Source organism: Phyllobates terribilis, unplaced genomic scaffold (assembly GCF_046119375.1).
Source record: "Phyllobates terribilis strain yellow unplaced genomic scaffold, ASM4611937v1 Scaffold_1__5_contigs__length_1240528914, whole genome shotgun sequence".
Classification (NCBI taxonomy): domain Eukaryota; kingdom Metazoa; phylum Chordata; class Amphibia; order Anura; family Dendrobatidae; genus Phyllobates; species Phyllobates terribilis.
In genome coordinates this window covers 661350111-661368230 of record NW_027362761.1, presented here as the reverse complement: position 1 = coordinate 661368230, position 18120 = coordinate 661350111, and the positions used below count along the sequence as shown (strand labels likewise).

Sequence of the window (18120 nt, the reverse complement as noted above, 5' to 3'; positions counted from 1 at the left end):
AGTTGAGCCTTGCTGTTTCTCCGCTAGTTGAGGGACCAGCTCCCCTTATCAGGCCGACCCCTCTACCTCCTGGTAGCAGCGGGAGTACGGGTGGCCTTCTGCACGGCCCGCACCCCTAGGGTCCCTTCGGTTCCTGGAGCCTTCCTGTTCCCACTCCTCTCTTCTCTCCTTCAGTCCTGGGCCTCCCAGGCTAGGCCCGCCTCCGGAGCAGAGCTCATGCAGAGTCTCAGCTCCTGTCACTTTTCCTCCTCTGACTGGCTTGCTCTTTCTAAGATGGCTTCCTATTTATACTCTCCCTGTCATGTGCTCCCCTCAGCTGCTCCCCTAAGCACCCACTACATAGGACCCTCCCGCCAGCTAGGGACCTGGGACTGTGCCCTCCCTTAGGAGTAATCTCGCCCTACCCCCACTGCGGGTATGTGTTGGATGTAGGTGTTAGGGTCCCGAGCCATACGCCTTCCTTACCTGAGGGTGAGATACCACACCTCTGGGTGAGATGCAGTAACTCTGGGGCGACTGAACCCTCAGGGGCGCCACACATCCTTCTGCACAGTTTTGAAATGGTGACGAAGATGTTTAGTGCTGACGACGATGCCATTATCAGCATGACTATTCCGGTGATTTACATGCTGGAGCACACATTAAACAGAATTCAGAGTCAGGTGGTGGGACAAGAGGAGGTGGAGGAAGTAGGAGGAGGAGTCGTATGCGGAAGGGATAACATCTCCTAGGTCCAGACGGTCGGCAGCACCAAGGCGGCAGGCATGGGAGGGTGGGGGAGAGGGATTAACCAGGGCGCATGGTAGCAGCCAAACTGTTGAGGAAGGTGCAGGAGCCGAGGAAGAAGTGGAGGACGAACTGGTGATGGGCATGGAAGACTCATCAGATGAGGGAGACCTTGATCACATTTCTGTTGTGCACGTAGTGAATCTCACAGTTCTAACTTGCCAACCGTGGGACTGTCGAGTCTTCATCACTCAAACCGTAACAGTAACACAGTATCTGCTGGTAACAGCAATTTTGTGGAATCGTTTCACCACTTTTTTAGACCATCCTTTGCAAGGCCACAGGAGACAAGAAGTCTGACACATAGTCAACGCCTAGAGAGGATGGTACAGGAGTATCTCCAAGTGAACATTGAAGCCATGACTGTGTCACTGGACCCTTGCTCATTTTGGGATTCCAATCTGGAAAAATGGCCGGAGCTCGCCACTCACGCCTTGGAGATCTTGTCATGCCCTGCAGCCAGCGTTCTCTCTGAACGTGTGTTCAGCGCTGCTGGTGGTGTGCTGACAGATAAGCGCACGCGGCTGTCCACTGAGAATGTAGACAGACTCACGTTCATAAAGATGAACAAATCATGGATTCGCAAGGACTTTTCTACCCCTGTGTCATCCTAGGGAGACTAAAAGCTTGAGGATTTCGTAAAAACACCTCACCAACCGTTTTAAGCAACTGTGGGGCAATTGATGCCACTTAACCCTAGAACGCATGACCACAAAAATCTACACTTTCACATACCTGGGACCTAGGCCCGTGTGCAAATAACATGGAATAACTCAAACTCAAATGACAAACAACTATATACATGAAGAATACCTAGAGTTTCAAAATTCTAACTAAAGTAATCTTGCAGAAAATAGAAAACAATTAACAGGGCGGGCCTGCGAGGCCCCAGATATGCGTTCTAGGGTTTAGTGGTGTCTGTGCCACAATTTTGGGAAAAAATGGAGACTCTTTTTGGAGTCCCCTTGCTGTGTCTTACGTGACGTTGGCATCGTCAATTCCAGGTGGGTTGGGTCGCTCCCCCCTCCTTTTAACTGTAAGAAACTACATACACTATGGCTTGGGGTAACACAGATGGTTGAGTGTGAAGAGCTGTTTACTCAGAGGTCTGCTCTAAAGCTTCAGTGTCTGCTAGTCAGCGTAGAATTTTTAACTGCATCTAGCCTAGGCAATACTTTGGGCGTAGTAGCCCAGCTGCGAAGCAAGCTGCACCGCCTGTGTATCTAATAAGAGTTTTTAAATGCATCTAGCCTAGGCAGACTGTGAGGACCCCCAACCAAACCCAGACGCTCAGCCCCCATACCGCCCCCCTTTCCTTGACAATACAATAATGTAACTCTTACAACTGGATGGGTGAGGATCGGTCACAGCTTTATTAACTCTTTATACTCATTCCATTAGAAAGGCATTTTATTTCTAAAATAATTCAGCTTGTTGCAGCATGCCCTGGGTCTCCACTCTGGCAAGTTGGCCAACAAGTGTAACTCTCCAACATGTCCTTTCTATTTCCAGGCCATGGAGGATCCTGCGTACTCGTATGCAGGACTCTGATCCCCACCCATCACTCTTAACGCTTGTTCCACTCCGTCCTGGAGTCCTGACAGGAATATGTCCAATCCAATATCCATTAAGTGAACACCGTCGGGCCGTATGAGGTCTGCTTTATCTCCTTCCAGTTGTCGGTGTCGTATCACTACACCGCCTCTGTCTCTTCTAAATTTTGCCATCCAAATATTTATTACCCGCCTTGTCCGTTCAATGGCCGTGATGTCTCGCACACCTTGCCATACCGCTATCGGCACAATCTCTGACCATACTATAGCTAGTTTTGTGAAAAATTCTCTGAAGCGCTCAGTGTCTAGTTTCATTATTGCCATTAGTTATGCGCTCTTGTGATGACCTAGGTTGTTTCCCCCGGCCTGTATAACTAAGATGACCAGACCTCTTGCCTCTCTCCCTACCTTGATAACCTCCATTAGTACCTGTGGCCATAGCAGGCCTCTAATACCTTTCCAGTTGAAATATGTGTTATGAAACTCTAATTTCCTCCCGCCTTGGGTGGACTTTCTCCCTTTTTTCTGCCCAATCTATATACGAGTGGCCTATCACCCACACTGTTGGCTTAGCATCACCTGTAAAAGAAACAAACCACGTTAGGATAACAAGTCCGGTCTTATGTATCTCGCCAAACACGTGGATCGCCATCTCCCTATCCTCTGAACTTCCGTTTCTGACAGTCCTGCTCTTGCTGCTTCCGTGGCCACGCCTATGCGGAATGAGTGTGTCCCGTAATCTTTGGGGTGGTTCCCTGCCGATGTTATGCATTTATTAAATATAGCTTGGTACTGGTATCTTGATAATGGCGTTCCATCAATGTGTGATAGTAAGAAATTACTTTGTGATCTGATGGTTATATATGTTTTTACTATTGTTACCTAACTCAGTGTACCGTTTGTGGGTTGTAGAAGTACCCAAGTGCCCCTGTCCGCTGGAACCGTTTTCGATTGGCATATGGGTAGACGTATTGCATTATTGGCTATGACTACGTCCTGGTGTAATAAGCCTCCACTGGTGGTAATTTTGGATTGAGGGACTAATTCGCTTAGGCATAGCGCCCCGAAGAAGGCGATCCGATCACAAATGCAGTAGACAGTAGTGTTGCTTCAAATTGTGAGTGTCATGTTAATGGTGCTAGGGATATGATGTGAGAAATCAGTTTTAGTGACACGGGACGGGACGTCTACACTTCTGACTTGGCTGACCCCTTTTCCACCCTTTTATGGATTGTCTGATGATGAATCTTTGTCACATCTCCCCAATTCAGTAGTTGGAAGTGAAATGCTACTCCGGTCAGACACCACTGCGCTGACGCCCCTGATATGCCCCTCATCATTAGCTGGTGGAGAAATTCTATGGTGACTTGTGATCTGGCTTGTTCACATTGGTCAACCCGTCTGCCTGCTACTAGTCATGTCCACTCTTCCCATGCCTTACAGTATGCTTGCCACGTCGACGGGGCAACTGACGCTCTGATTAATGGCATCAACTATTCGCCACTAGATCCCATAGGGAGGGTGGGCAACTGCTGCCCGATGGGTGGGCGTTGTGGAAGAGCTCTGTGAAAATCTGCCAATTGAATTGTTATAAAGCGTTAGCAGCAGCTTTATACCCCTCAGCATAGTGGCTAGCGCGGACCCATACATTGTGTTTTAGGCACAGGAATGCTAGCCGGCGTAGTAGGCCTAGCACTGGGAGAGACGATGATGCCATCTTATTAATGCAATGCGCTAGGCTGGTGTTTTTTGTTATGAAGCGAATATTTTTGTTAGCCAGGCGCGCGCCCCATATTTCTATTGCTACCACTATTGGGAATAAAAATTATTTTCAGGGCTAGATGCAGCTAAAAATTATTATTAATTTCAAAGCTGGTGGAGTTTGGTATAGATGGCCTAATACAGTACCACACACTGCTACAAGCCGAAATATTTTTTCAGAGGTAGATGCAGAAAAAAATTATATTGAATTTGCAACCTGATGGAGGTCAGTATAGATGGACTAATAGACCAAGTCCCACACACCGCTAGAAGCCCAAATATTTTTTCAGAGGTAGATGGAGATAAAAATTATTTTTAATTTGCAACCTGATGGAGGTCAGTATAGATGGACTAATAGACCAAGTCTCACACACCGCTAGAAGCCCAAATATTTTTTCAGAGGTAGATGCAGATAAAAATTATTTTTAGTTTGCAACCTTATGGAGGTCAGTATAGATGGACTAATAGACCAAGTCCCACACACCACTAGAAGCCCAAATATTTTTTCAGAGGTAGATGCAGATAAAAATTATTTTTAATTTGCAACCTGATGGAGGTCAGTATAGATGGACTAATAGACCAAGTCCCACACACTGCTAGAAGGCCAAATATTTTTTCAGAGGTAGATGCAGATAAAAATTATTTTTAATTTGCAACCTGATGGAGGTCAGTATAGATGGACTAATAGACCAAGTCCCACACACCGCTAGAAGCCCAAATATTTTTTCAGAGGTAGATGCAGATAAAAATTATTTTTAATTTGCAACCTGATGGAGGTCAGTATAGATGGACTAATAGACCAAGTCCCACACACCGCTAGAAGCCCAAATATTTTTTCAGAGGTAGATGCAGATAAAAATTATTTTTAATTTGCAACCTGATGGAGGTCAGTATAGATGGAGTAATAGAACAAGTTCCACACACCGCTAGAAGCCCAAATTTTTTTTTAGAGCTAGATGCAGAAAAAAATTATTTTTAATTTGCAACCTGATGGAGGTCAGTATAGATGGACTAATAGAGAAAGTCCCACACACTGCTAGAAGCCCAAATATTTTTTCAGAGCTAGATGCAGAAAAAAATTATATTCAATTTGCAACCTGATGGAGGTCAGTATAGATGGACTAATAGAACAAGTCCTACACACTGCTAGAAGCCCAAATTTTTTTCAGAGCTAGATGCAGAAAAAAATTATATTCAATTTGCAACCTGATGGAGGTCAGTATAGATGGACTAATAGAATGATGCTATGCCCAAAAGGTTTTACTTCACTAGGTGCAGTAAAAAAAATGGTATTCTATACACAGGTGGTGTAGCTTGCAACACAGATAGTCAGTGGAGTAGCCTAACACACTCTGCAATAGGCCAAAAAGGATTAGCTTTGCTAGATTTAGCCAAATGCTGTGAAAAAAACTTGCACAGCACTGGCACAGACCTGCCTGGCAAAAACTGATAGGAACTGATGTAACTTAGTCCTGAAAAGGACTGCAATTACAATTAGTCTTTACTCCCACAACCTATCTATTTAAGAGCACAGACCTGCCTGATAAAAGTCGTAGGAAATGCTGTAACCTAGTCCTTAAAAGGACTGCAATCACAACTCTTCCCTACTCCCAAGCTATCTGTAGATTTGTGCGAAAATTGGCTTGAATTTAACAAGGTATAGCGCACACAGCAACAGCGGTGCCGTCTAACACGCAGCTGCAGCAGTGAGAAAATGGTGGCGACGGGGAAAATGGCTGGGTCTTATAGGGCAAGGACATGTGACATACACTGCCAATGACACATGCCCTTGCTTGTGTGAAAAAAAGCAGTTCGCTCCGTGTGTGCGCTGCTGATAGGCTGACAGATTGCACCTCCCCACTGCAAATGCGGGAAAGAGAAAAAAAAATGGAGATCTTCATTATTCCTGCAGAGATCCATCCCCTGCCCCTCCCCCTGCCCCGCTGTACACTCAAACTGCGTATTAACATTAATTTTCAGCATTACTGAGAAAAAATCCAGTTATGATTTTGGGGCACGAACAGTTATCGAACATAACCTCGAGCAGCCGAATTTTTTCCAAATCGTTCGTGTTCGCCGAACGGCTCGAACACCGCCCAAAACAGCTTGAATTTGAGATTGGCGAACAGTTCGAGTCGAACAACGCTCATCTCTAGTGACAAGGGAACTGCAGGTGCGTGCTGATTATAAGTTCTTTCCTACCTCTGTCTCGCCTGGGACAAACTTCTCTCTACACATTCTTGCACCTTGCGGTATTGTTGCTGCCACTTCGTATCCCAGTCTGCATCTGGTGATGTCATCTCAGGTGTTAAAACTCCCATGTCTAAGTCAATGGGCAACTTGCCAGGTCTTGCCCTCATCAGGTAGGCAGGTGTACAGTTGGTGGAGTTCACCGGGATGTGGTTATATAGGTCTACCAAATCCGGTAACTTCTCTGGCCACAGGCTATGCTCTTCAAGGGGCAGCGTCTTCAACAGGTCTATTACTACCTGGTTCATTTTCTCGCATAACCCGTTGGTCTGGGGATGATACGGCGTCGTCCTTATTTTCTTGCAGCCGTACAAGTTACATAATTCCTGAAACACTTCTGCTTCAAAGGCTGTGCCTTGGTCAATAAGCACTCATTCAGGGTAACCATGCGGGCAACAAAAGTGTTGTTGAAACGCTTTGACTGCAGTCTTAGCCATCTGATCCTTCACTGGCACTACTACCAGGAACCGGGAGTAGTGGTCTACTACGGTGAGAACGTAGACATAGCCTGACCGGCTTGGGGCTAGCTTCACGTGGTCCAAGGCTAACAGTTCAAGTGGTTGTTTGGTGACTATGGGCTGCAAAGGAGCCCTCTGGCTATCACAGTCTTTCCGTCTCAGGTTGCATGGACCACATTCTTGACACCATCTCTCGATTTCTTTCCTCATGCCAACCCAGTAGAATCACTCACGTAGCAGGACTTCCAACTTTTTCCACCCAAAGTGTCCTGCTCCATCGTGGTACGCCTCTAAGACCATTGGAGCATCCCGCTTCGGGACTACCACCTGCCAGACCAGTTTAGCAAGGGTGGCATACCGGGGTAAATGGACCTCTTTCTCCCCACAATTCAGGATGCGTATCGGTACTGTCCCCTTGCGGACATCGACTACCCCCCTGGCCGTCAAGATGGTGGACCTACTATCAGAGTACACGGGTTCTACCAGGGCCTGATAATCTTGAGCCCTGAGACCTATTGCTGCCCGACACCATATTAACATTTCACTCCTAGGGTGTATTCTCCACCAGACAGCTCTACCTGTTGTCTCTGCATCAGGGCTTTGACATCCTTCTGCAGAACTCACTGCTGACTAGAACTGGCAGTCTCTGCGACCTGTTGCAACAAAACAATTTCCCCAAGACAATTCTCAATCACATTGGTGCCTAAGGTTATCATAGGATGGCTTTCTCGGCGATCAATATCTATAATAATCATTCCTTGTGATGGCAGTTCCTTTATGGTCACCTCTTTATACCCCACCTGAGGCAAGGGCTGACCATTGCTGTCAAAGATTTTAAAGTGTTCATCTGGACTGCGGGTAATGTCTGAATCAGCCCAGTACCCAGCCCAGTAAAAAGGATATATGGCATCGTTGTCACCTGGGAACCGGTGTCCAGTAGCACGTTCACCGGGATGCCATCAAGCACAACAGGCAGGACCGGTCGTTCTCCCAAGTACTTGTCTCGCCAGCTTTGTGGGCCTGGTCGTCTTACTCCTGGAGGTTAACCCTCTGCCCCAGGGGTTACTCATTTAAATCGTAGAATCTTGCGATGCGCCCCGCCTTTTGACAGCGGCGGCAGATGGGTTGTTCGTTCAGGTCGTAGCGATCGCTGTCTCTCCCTCTGGTCGGTGGAATTCTTCTCTACCGTCGCCATGGGACATCATCTGGACTGGAAGTCAGCTGGATCCTTTCCTTTGGAGACACTTGCATGGCCTGCACAGTTTTGGCTAGTGTAGCCACACTTTTATTCAGCTCCTGGACCTGAAGGCGTAGGTCTGCAGAGGGGTCATTATCTAAGGTCTGCGCGTCAGCCTCCACAGGTGCCGGAGAAAAGGACGCCGCCTCCTGGTGGTATGTGATAGCTGGGCGCCAGAAGGGTGCAGTGCCACTTGGGGTTGATTCTTGCAGCACCCGGATGGCCCGGTCTTTAAATTGCGCAAAGTCTAGATCAGGGTTTTGCAGAGCCATAATGCGCAGCTGTGTCTGGTCAGCGTTAGACAGGAGCCCCTTAATAAACTGTTCGGTTAGCAATCTGTCCTCGTCTCGCACACTGTCGGGGTCTACCTGTTTAATGGCCCGCAGCGCCTCCTGCAGGTTTAGAGCACAGTCCCGTACACTGTCCTGCACCCTTTGTTTTCACCCGTAGAACTTCATTTTAATCTCTGCTGCTGTGCAGGTGTCAAAGGTATCCTTCAACCTGGCCAGAATTTGCTTAACAGTTCTTTTGTCCCTTCCCGGCAAGGACTTCACCTCCCTCTGGGCTGCACCGATTAGCTGGCCTATAAGAATGCTGACTTTTTGCTTCTCAGACAGGGGGTACACTTCAAACAAACTATGCAGTCTCTCCTCAAATTCGCTCAGGGTGTGCGACTCCCCTGAGTACTGAGGCAACCACGCCACCCCTGGGATATACGGCATGGATAAAGGCATTACAGTTGCTGTGGCCGCGCCCAGAGCTGGACCCTCTTCTAGGTTGGGCATCTTCCTCCCCCCTTAGTGAACCTCAGCCAGGTCCTGGGTTTCTGCTGGCGTACCAGTCTGCTGCTCTGCAGGCGAGAGGGATCGCTTACCCGGCGGTTCCGGATCGGGGCCTCCTGCTTCCCCCCGGCTGACGTCAAATGACGCGATTATACAGTTCAACAAAATCTATGGCACACAGTACCCGGTTATACCGGGCTACAACAATCCTGTTTGTGACGCCAATTTGACGCGCCCCCTGGGGCCGTGGAGTACTCGGTAGCCGGGCCCATCGGTTCTTTTAGGATAGTCACGGCGGCGTGACAAGGTCCATGGGCCCGGGCAGTCAATAACAGAGGGGAATAAAGTTTTGGGGATAAAGTTTCGTGACGCTACCCGTGGTACGCGGCTATAGGTGGCCGCCACTGCTGTTCAGGTTCACTGGGGCCGTTGGTGATGCAGCAGAGATGTTTCAGCTCTCCACGGGTAGAGCTAGGCCCCAGTGCAGTTAAAGAGATAATTTTAGATGTTTGTGTAGTGCAAGGCAGGTAACGCAGCAATTAAGTCAAGAACACAGTGGGGTGCAGTCTTCAAGCTTTTACTCACGGCTCTTACAGTACTCCAGGTTACAACTGCTAGCCATGTTATAACAGCCCACCGAGTCCTGTGTCCTCCGGGGAAGTGATCCAGCCAACTCTCGGATAACTTGGGTGCACTTGATTGGGACCCCCTTCTTGTGTACCTTCCTGGGTCGTCTCTGCGCTGGCTCTCGCCCTCCTGCCCTGTGCCTCAAACACAGTGTCTTGAGCCAGTGGCACCGGCCTTGTCGGGCGAAGTCCTCTCTGTTGCCTTGGTCCTATATGGCCACCTTTTCAGCGAATGATGTGTGGTTTTGGCTACGGCACTTGAAGATACCGCAGCCTCCAGTTTGCTAGCTGAGTCTTGAAGTCTTCCATTAGTCTGGGGCTGGTCCCCTACTGCTGACTGATCCCTTCTCCCGACTACGGTCGGCGTGAATTCGGGTGGACGCCGCACTTCTCATGCCCCTAGGACCCCCTCTCTGTCTCTGGAGCACTTCACTGCTCCGGTCTTCTCTCTTCACTCCCTGTGACAGACTCCTGTCACCAACTGCTCTGACTGACTAACTGACTTTCTAGATCTTTCTACCTGTCTTTTAATACTGTCTGTCATGTGACCCACATCACTAACTGTCACTCTACGTGGTCCCCTCTACCTTCAGTCCTTCCCTGTGTGCTCCCCTAAACTACTTCCTCCACCCACCTCCTCTACCTAGTTCCCTCCTCCAGACAGGGACAGGGACTGTGCTCTCCCTCAGGAGCAATCTCGCCCTTCCCTACTGGAGTGATGTGGTGTTGGATGTGGGTGTGTGGGTGCCGGGTAGTGCTCCCTCCTTACCCGAGAGTGGGGTACCACACCTCTGGCTGAGATGCAGTACCTCTGTGGCGACTGGACCCGCAGGGGTGCCACAAGAACCAGAAGGGTTAATGAACTACCTAAAAGCAATTTTAAATACGTTGAGGGGAGCGGTTTTTAAAATGGTATGACTTTTGGGTAGTTTCCAACATATAGGACCCCCAAAGTCACTTCAAAACTGAACAGGTCCATATAAAAATAAGTTTTGTAAATTTCCTAGAAAAAATGAAAAATTACTGCTACATTTTTAAACCTTCTAAAATGCTAACAAAATAAAACAACACTTTACAAATGGTGCTGATGTAAATGAAGGAAATGTTATTTATTAATGTTTTTGTGTGGTATGACTATTGGCATTGTAGGAATAGTCATTTAAAGTTTGAAAATTGCAATTTTTAAAACATTTTTGTCAAATTTATGATATTTTTTTAAATAAACGCAAACCATATCAACCTAAATTTACCATTATTATAAGGTATCATGTGTCACAAAAAACAATTTCAAAATCAATGTGATATGTTGAAGCGTTCCAGAGTTATTACAACATAAAGTGACACTGGTCAGATTTAAAAAAATTGGCCCGGGCACTAAGTGGTTAAATGTTATTCGTTATATTAAAAAAAAAAATTCATTAAAACAGGTGGAAAAGAAAATTGCAAAATTTACAAAATTTTGGCCATATTTCCATGTTTTTTTTTACAAATAAATGCAAGCCATATATCAAAGAAATTTTACCACTACCATGAAGTACAATATGTCAAGAAAAAAAGAATCTCAGAATCAGGGGGATCCGTTGAAGTGTTCCAGAGTAATTACCTCATTAAGTGACACTGGGCAGAATTGTAAAAATTGACCTGGTCATGAAGGTGAAAACAGGCTTGGGGGAAAAGGAGTTAAAAATTGACAACTGAACTGTATATTAAATGCCATTAAATCCACTGTGCCCAAGGATTTTGGAGTTTTAACAACAGTTAGATGGAGTGACATAACCAATGTCAAATTGGAAATTCTGCTCTCCTTGCCACATTATTTGAGCTTCAGAAGAAGGAAAGCTGAATGTAGAGTTGAGAGATACCTCAATGTTAATAAAAAAAAAAAAAAAAATTTCTGAAAACAATTCAAACACAAAAGCTTACATCCTATATTGAATGGAAATGTAATTGCTTATGCATCCATTATTTCTGTTACCTTTTCCTTCTGGCTTTCAACTTCAATAAGCTGTTTCCTGCAGCCTGTTGCACAACCATATTGTTCATCTGTTTTGGAATATGCTTCAGCACAAGCTGTAACAGAAGAAAAGTAAGTATACAAATATGGTGGTAAACTGCTCTTCTGTATACATTTCATTATATTTTTACATTTATATTTTTTAATACTATTGTATGAGATTTGAATAGATGGTGATAATTATACTGCTTTATTGACCCTTGTTAACAAGCATGCTAACAACAAACGTGTTACGGATCCAGGTGGTGGAACCTCTGTGCTGTGATACAAGGATGGACCAGAGGGGCGTAACTAAGTGCCTACCCGGACCGACCCTGGCCACATGGCGGCTTAGTCAACTCCGTGAACCAAGGAGGGACCGGGAAGGTGAACCAGGTGCCACTCTGGGACCAACCTTGTGTGTGAGCAGGGACTCCCACGGGACTGATGGCCGAAGCCGACAGGCACAGCAGATGAGCATGTTTGGTAGACAGGCAGGCGGCCACTGGAACCTGAGGATTGGAGAGACAACCTTGTACAGGCACCTACATTTTGGAGGAGGTGCCGCATATAAGGGCAGTCCTTTTGCCATTGGACAGGGACTCTTTAGGATGGCGCGCGCAGCCCCTTTAAGAGGGAAGGAGCACACGCGCACTGCGGGTGGTGCGCGCACCCCAGGCAGATGCAGCAGGGGAGCCGGAGGATGCCGGACCGGGACCGCGGCGGTGAGGTGATTGGCGTCTCTGCCCGGCAGGAGGCAGAGGCGTCGATGCTACAGTACCCCCCTTTACGCCCCCTCTTCTTTAAACCCGCAAGAAATTTTTCTAGAAGACGAGGAGCTTGAATGTTCTCCCTGGGCTCCCCAGACCTCTCCTCAGGACCAAACCCCTTCCAATACACAAGAAAGAAAGTCTTTCCACTTACCCTCTTGATGGCCAAAATGTTCTCTACCTCAAAGACATCCTCAGCGGAGACTGGAGCTGGAGTGGTACCTGGATCGTCAGAGAAAGGATTAAGAACAACAGGCTTGAGGAGAGACACATGAAAGGAATTGGGAATCCGTAAGGAAGCAGGGAGTTTCAGCTTGAACGCCACTGGATTTATTTGGTTCAGAATCTCGAAAGGACCAATGAACCGCAGGCCCAACTTGTATGATGGTATCTTGAGATGGACATATTTGGAGGAAACCAGACCTTGTCTCCCAGACGAAATAGAGGCGAAACCAGACGTCTTTTATCAGCATGCTGCTTCAGCCGCTCAAAGGACTGAAGAAGCGCAGATCTAGTGTCTTCCCAAATCACCGAAAACTCATTGACGAGAGACTTCGCAGCAGGATTGTCCGCTGAAGAATAGACGGGAAACGGAATTCTGAGTTATTGACCATAAACCACAAAAAACGGAGACTTAGCAGAGGACTCACTCACTCGGCCCAAGGCAAAAGTTCTACCCAATCGCTATGGTGAGCGTTAACAAAGTGCCGAAGAAAACTGGTAAGGATCTGATTAATATGTTGCACCTGACCGTTGGACTGAGGATGATAGGCCGAGGAAAAGTCCAAAGTGACATCCAGCAGCTTGCACGTGGCTCTCCAGAAGCGAGAAGTGAACTGAACTCCTCTGTCCGAGACAATGTGGAGGGGTAAGCCGTGGAGACGGAAGATGTGACAGATGAAGTCCTTAGCCAGCACAGGTGCAGACGGAAGACCAGGCAAAGGAATGACGTGAGCCATCTTGGAGAAACAGTCAGCGACCACCCATATGACGATAGAACCGGCAGATACTGGAAGATCAGTGATGAAGTCCATAGCAATGTGTTGCCAAGGAGCAGAAGACATGGGGAGACGAAGAAGACGACCAGCTGGAAGGTGCCTAGGTATTGTCACGGGTGTGTTGCCACGAAGATCGTCACGAGTACACAGCCTGACTTCTCGCAGCTGACTTGTTGGTGCTTTGTGTTTTCTCGGCAGTGAAGGAGTTAATTCTCTCTCTCTCTGGGCTAGCTGAGGTCCAGCCTCGCCCAGCTGCAATCAATGCTTCGTTAGTGAGACTCCTTTATATTCCTGCAGGTCTGTTTGTGAGGTGTCGGTGAAAGCTTTTCATTCAGACTTACAGAGCGGATCGTGGTGTTTGGAGTTGCTGAGATAAGTGTATTTGAAAGTGTTATTTCCCTTTCCTCGCTTTATCATTTATCTCCTTTCCCGTTGGTGTTCCCTCTGTTGTAGTTTTGTTGAAGTTGTATGCAAGGTGGTTTTGGTTTTTCCCTTGTACTGTCTCGTTCGTCTAAATACTGTGTGTGGGCATATTATTGCTGGTTCCCAATTGTTGTGATCAGGGTCCTTCTCAGGACTAGATTACTGTGGTGCAGGGATCCTCAGGAGGTAGGGGTTACGCTGGCGGCCTGGACCTCTGTACCTTTAACAGTACCTCCAGGATGAGGGATTAGTCAGGGCCCCAGCTTAGGGTCAGCTTAGGCCCCCTACCTCCAGTATTCTGTGACAGTGTGACATTTTCACCGACCAACTTAGTTTTTCTCCTGCTACCATGGATCCAGTAGCCGGTCTAGCTCAGCAGTTGCAGAGTTTGTCCATGGGGCTGGCGGACGTTAGGTCCAAGGTTTTGCATCCTCTGGAGCAAGCCGGACCAGAACCTAAAGTAGCTCTCCCTGACAGGTTCACTGGGGGGCGGGACAAGTTTTTTGTTTTCCGGGAGGCATGCAAATTGTACTTTCGGCTGCGGCCTCGGTCATCGGGCAGTGAAGAACAAAGGGTGGGAATTGTCATCTCGCTCCTACAAGGGGACCCACAATCTTGGGCGTTCTCTCTTCCCCCTAGCTCCCCAGTTCTCCAGTCAGTGGATAGGTTTTTCGCTGCTTTGGGACTCGTATATGATGACCCAGATCGGATCTCCCTTGCTGAGTCTAAGTTACGTAGGATTCAGCAGGGAGATCGTCCGGCGGAGGAATTCTGTTCGGAGTTCCGTAGGTGGGCCACGGACACCCAGTGGAATGACCCGGCTCTTAGGAGCCAGTTTTGTCATGGTTTATCCGACAAATTACAGGATGTGTTGGCACAGTATGACTCTCCCGCGTCACTGGAAGCCGCTATGGCCCTTGCTATTCGCGTTGACAGACGGCTTCGGGAGAGGTGCGGGATAACTCTACCCCCTGTAATGTCTCCACCTCTTACAAGGTCCCCTCATATGGTGGTTCCCCTGGTCAGTCCGGAGGAGCCTATGCAATTAGGGGGGACATCATTTCGGGGAAGGGGACCGGTGGTGCGCCATAAGACAGGAGGGTGTTTCCTCTGCGGGAAAAAGGGACATTTTATTGGGGGGTGTCCATCCCGCCCCTTGCTGAGTAAAGAGTCGTCGAAAAAACTGTTGATCCCAGGTTGTGTGGTGGACGGCAATCTGGGAGTAGGTATTTCGTCCCTAGGTTCGTCTCAGTTTCTCGTACCGGCGGAGGTGGTGGTGGGTACGAGAACTGTGAGGATATCTGTTCTTCTGGATAGTGGGGCCGGGGCTAATCTGGTTGATGCTCGGTTTGCCCGGGTTCAAGGTATGCGATTGAGTGAGTTGGCTAAACCCATCCCCATATTCTCGATCGATGCCAGGCCTCTCGGTCAGGGAAGTTTTTTGCAAGCTGTGCATGGCGTAAAACTTCAAGTGGGGGCAATACATAAAGAACTGTTGTCTTGCTACGTGTTGGAGGGTCTTCCCACTCCTATAGTGTTGGGCCTTCCTTGGTTAGCTAAGCATAACCCTGTTATTAATTGGCAAACCAGAGAGATAAGCCAATGGAGTAAATTCTGTAATAAAAACTGCATGAACACGGTCATCGGTGCGGTTACTCCTTGGGTCTTACCTCCATTTCTGGCAGACTTTGAGGATGTATTCTCGGAGAATGGGTGTCAGGAACTACCTCCTCATCGCGAGTATGACTGTTCTGTAAAACTGCTCCCTGAGGCCAAGTTACCTAAAGCTAGGTTGTATAACCTTTCTGGTCCTGAGAGGCAGGCCATGAAGGATTATATTTCTGAAAGTCTGGCTAAGGGGCATATTAGACCTTCATCTTCACCGGTGGCCGCGGGGTTCTTCTTTGTTAAGAAGAAAGATGGAGGCCTACGCCCTTGCCTGGATTTCCGTGAACTTAATCGGATTACGGTCCGAGATCCGTATCCGCTCCCACTTATTCCCGATCTCTTTAATCAGATCGTGGGCGCCAAATGGTTCTCTAAGTTGGATCTCAGGGGGGCGTACAATTTGATTAGGATGAAGGAGGGGGATGAGTGGAAGACGGCTTTTAACACTCCGGAGGGGCATTATGAGAACCTTGTCATGCCATTCGGTCTGACTAATGCCCCGGCGGTGTTTCAACACTTTGTTAATGATATTTTTCGCCACCTGGTGGGACAGTTTGTTGTCATATATCTGGATGATATCTTAATTTACTCGCCGGATCTGGTGTCTCATCAGGAGCACGTTAGACAGGTGTTACAGATCTTGCGGGATAATAAACTGTATGCCAAGTGGGAAAAGTGTGTGTTCGCCGTACAGGAACTCCAGTTTTTAGGCTTCCTGGTTTCTGCGTCCGGTTTTCGTATGGACCCTGGGAAAGTGCGGGCAGTTCTTGAGTGGGATCGGCCGGAGAATCTTAAGGCACTACAACGTTTCCTGGGGTTTGCTAACTATTACCGGAAGTTCATTCGTAATTTCTCGTCCGTGGTTAAGCCTCTCACAGACATGACTAAAAAGGGGACGGATTTTTCTAGGTGGTCTGACAAGGCTTGTCAAGCATTTTCCTCCTTGAAAAAATGTTTTGCCTCGGCACCCATACTCATTCAACCTGATGCGTCTCAGCCATTCTTTGTAGAGGTAGACGCTTCCGAGGTAGGGGTGGGAGCAGTATTGTCACAGGGTTCGTCCCCTGGTAAGTGGCATCCGTGCGCCTTTTTCTCTAAAAAATTGTCGTCCGCTGAGAGGAATTATGATGTCGGCAATAGGGAACTCCTGGCCATTAAGTTAGCTTTTGAGGAGTGGCGCCATTTTTTGGAGGGGGCAGTTCATCCGGTCACCGTCATCACCGATCACAAGAACCTGCTATATCTGGAGTCCGCTAAACGTCTGAATCCCAGACAAGCTAGGTGGTCATTGTTTTTTACCAGGTTTAATTTCGTCGTTACATATCGTCCTGGGTCTAAAAATGTAAAGGCGGATGCCTTATCTCGTAGTTTCCCTGGGGCCGGGAATACGGACGACCCGATTCCTGTTCTTCAGGAGGGGGTGGTGGTTTCGGCAGTATGCTCTGAGCTGGAGGAGGAGATATTGGAGGCTCAGGGGGACGCCCCTGTTGGACCTCCGGGGAGACTGTTCGTTCCAGATCAGTTGCGACAAAAGGTGATCGAGGCACACCATAACTCAGTTTTTGCAGGACACCCGGGGAGTAAAGCAACTGTGGATCTCCTCTCGCGTCGGTTTTGGTGGCCTAACTTACATAAAGAGGTGGTAACTTTTGTCGCGTCCTGTGGGGTTTGTGCGCGCTCAAAGACCTCACATACCCGTCCGTCTGGGGCCCTCTTACCCTTGAAGATCCCGGAGCGTCCTTGGACTCATCTGTCTATGGACTTTATTACGGACCTCCCTCCGTCTTCGGGTAAAACGGTCATACTCGTTGTAGTGGACAGGTTCAGCAAGATGGCACATTTTATCGCTCTTCCGGCTCTCCCTAATGCTAAAACTCTTGCGCAGGTGTTCATTGGGGAGATTGTGAGGCTTCACGGGGTACCCTCCGAGGTGGTGTCTGATCGGGGGTCTCAGTTTGTGTCCAAGTTCTGGAAGGCGTTTTGTGCACGGCGGGGGATGCATTTGTCATTCTCGTCGGCTTTTCATCCTCAGACCAATGGTCAGACGGAACGTATGAACCAGAGCTTGGAGACATATCTTCGGTGTTTTGTGTCAGAGAACCAGGAGGACTGGGCTTCTTTCCTACCTCTGGCAGAGTTTGCTCTCAATAATAGGCGAAGCGAGTCCACTGGTAAGTCCCCGTTTTTTGGGGCATATGGTTTTCACCCCCAGTTTTGTACTTTCAGTAGGGGGGGCTCTTCGGGGGTTCCGGAGGAGGAACGATTTTCCTCATCTCTCGCTTCAGTATGGAGAGGGGTGCTGAAGAATCTGAATACTATGGGGAACCGATACAAACGTATGGCTGATAGGAGGAGAGTGTCTGGTCCGGACTTAAGTGTGAACGATCAGGTATGGTTGTCTACCAGGAATATTAAACTTAAGGTTCCCTCCTGGAAACTGGGTCCCAGGTTCATCGGGCCGTACAGAATCAGTTCTGTTATTAATCCGGTGGCATTCCGTCTTGACCTCCCCCCTACGTTTAAAATTCACAACGTGTTTCACAGATCATTGCTTAAGAGGTATGTGGCGCCGGTGGTACCGTCACCTTTACCTCCCCCTCCTGTGGTTGTCAATGGTAACTTGGAGTTCCAGGTATCGAGGGTCATTGATTCACGCTTTAATCGCCGGTCCCTTCAGTACTTGGTTCATTGGAAGGGGTATGGTCCTGAGGAGAGGATGTGGGTTCCTGCGTCGGATATTAACGCAGACCGATTAGTTCGGGCCTTCCACACGACTCACCCGGATAAACCTGGCCCTGAGGGTCCGGAGGCCCCT

The 18120-nt window shown here is 48.2% G+C and overlaps 1 protein-coding gene across 1 annotated transcript in view; it reads right to left on the bottom strand.

Annotated features, from left to right (window-relative positions):
* Positions 1 to 18120, bottom strand: part of LOC141273299 (transmembrane protein 59-like) — a 324881-nt gene that overhangs the window by 266563 nt on the left and 40198 nt on the right. Inside the window, exon 3 of the mRNA XM_073684938.1 lies at positions 11429 to 11523. Within this exon, the coding sequence (XP_073541039.1) occupies positions 11429 to 11523 (95 nt within the window). The remainder of the gene's footprint in view (positions 1 to 11428; positions 11524 to 18120) is intronic.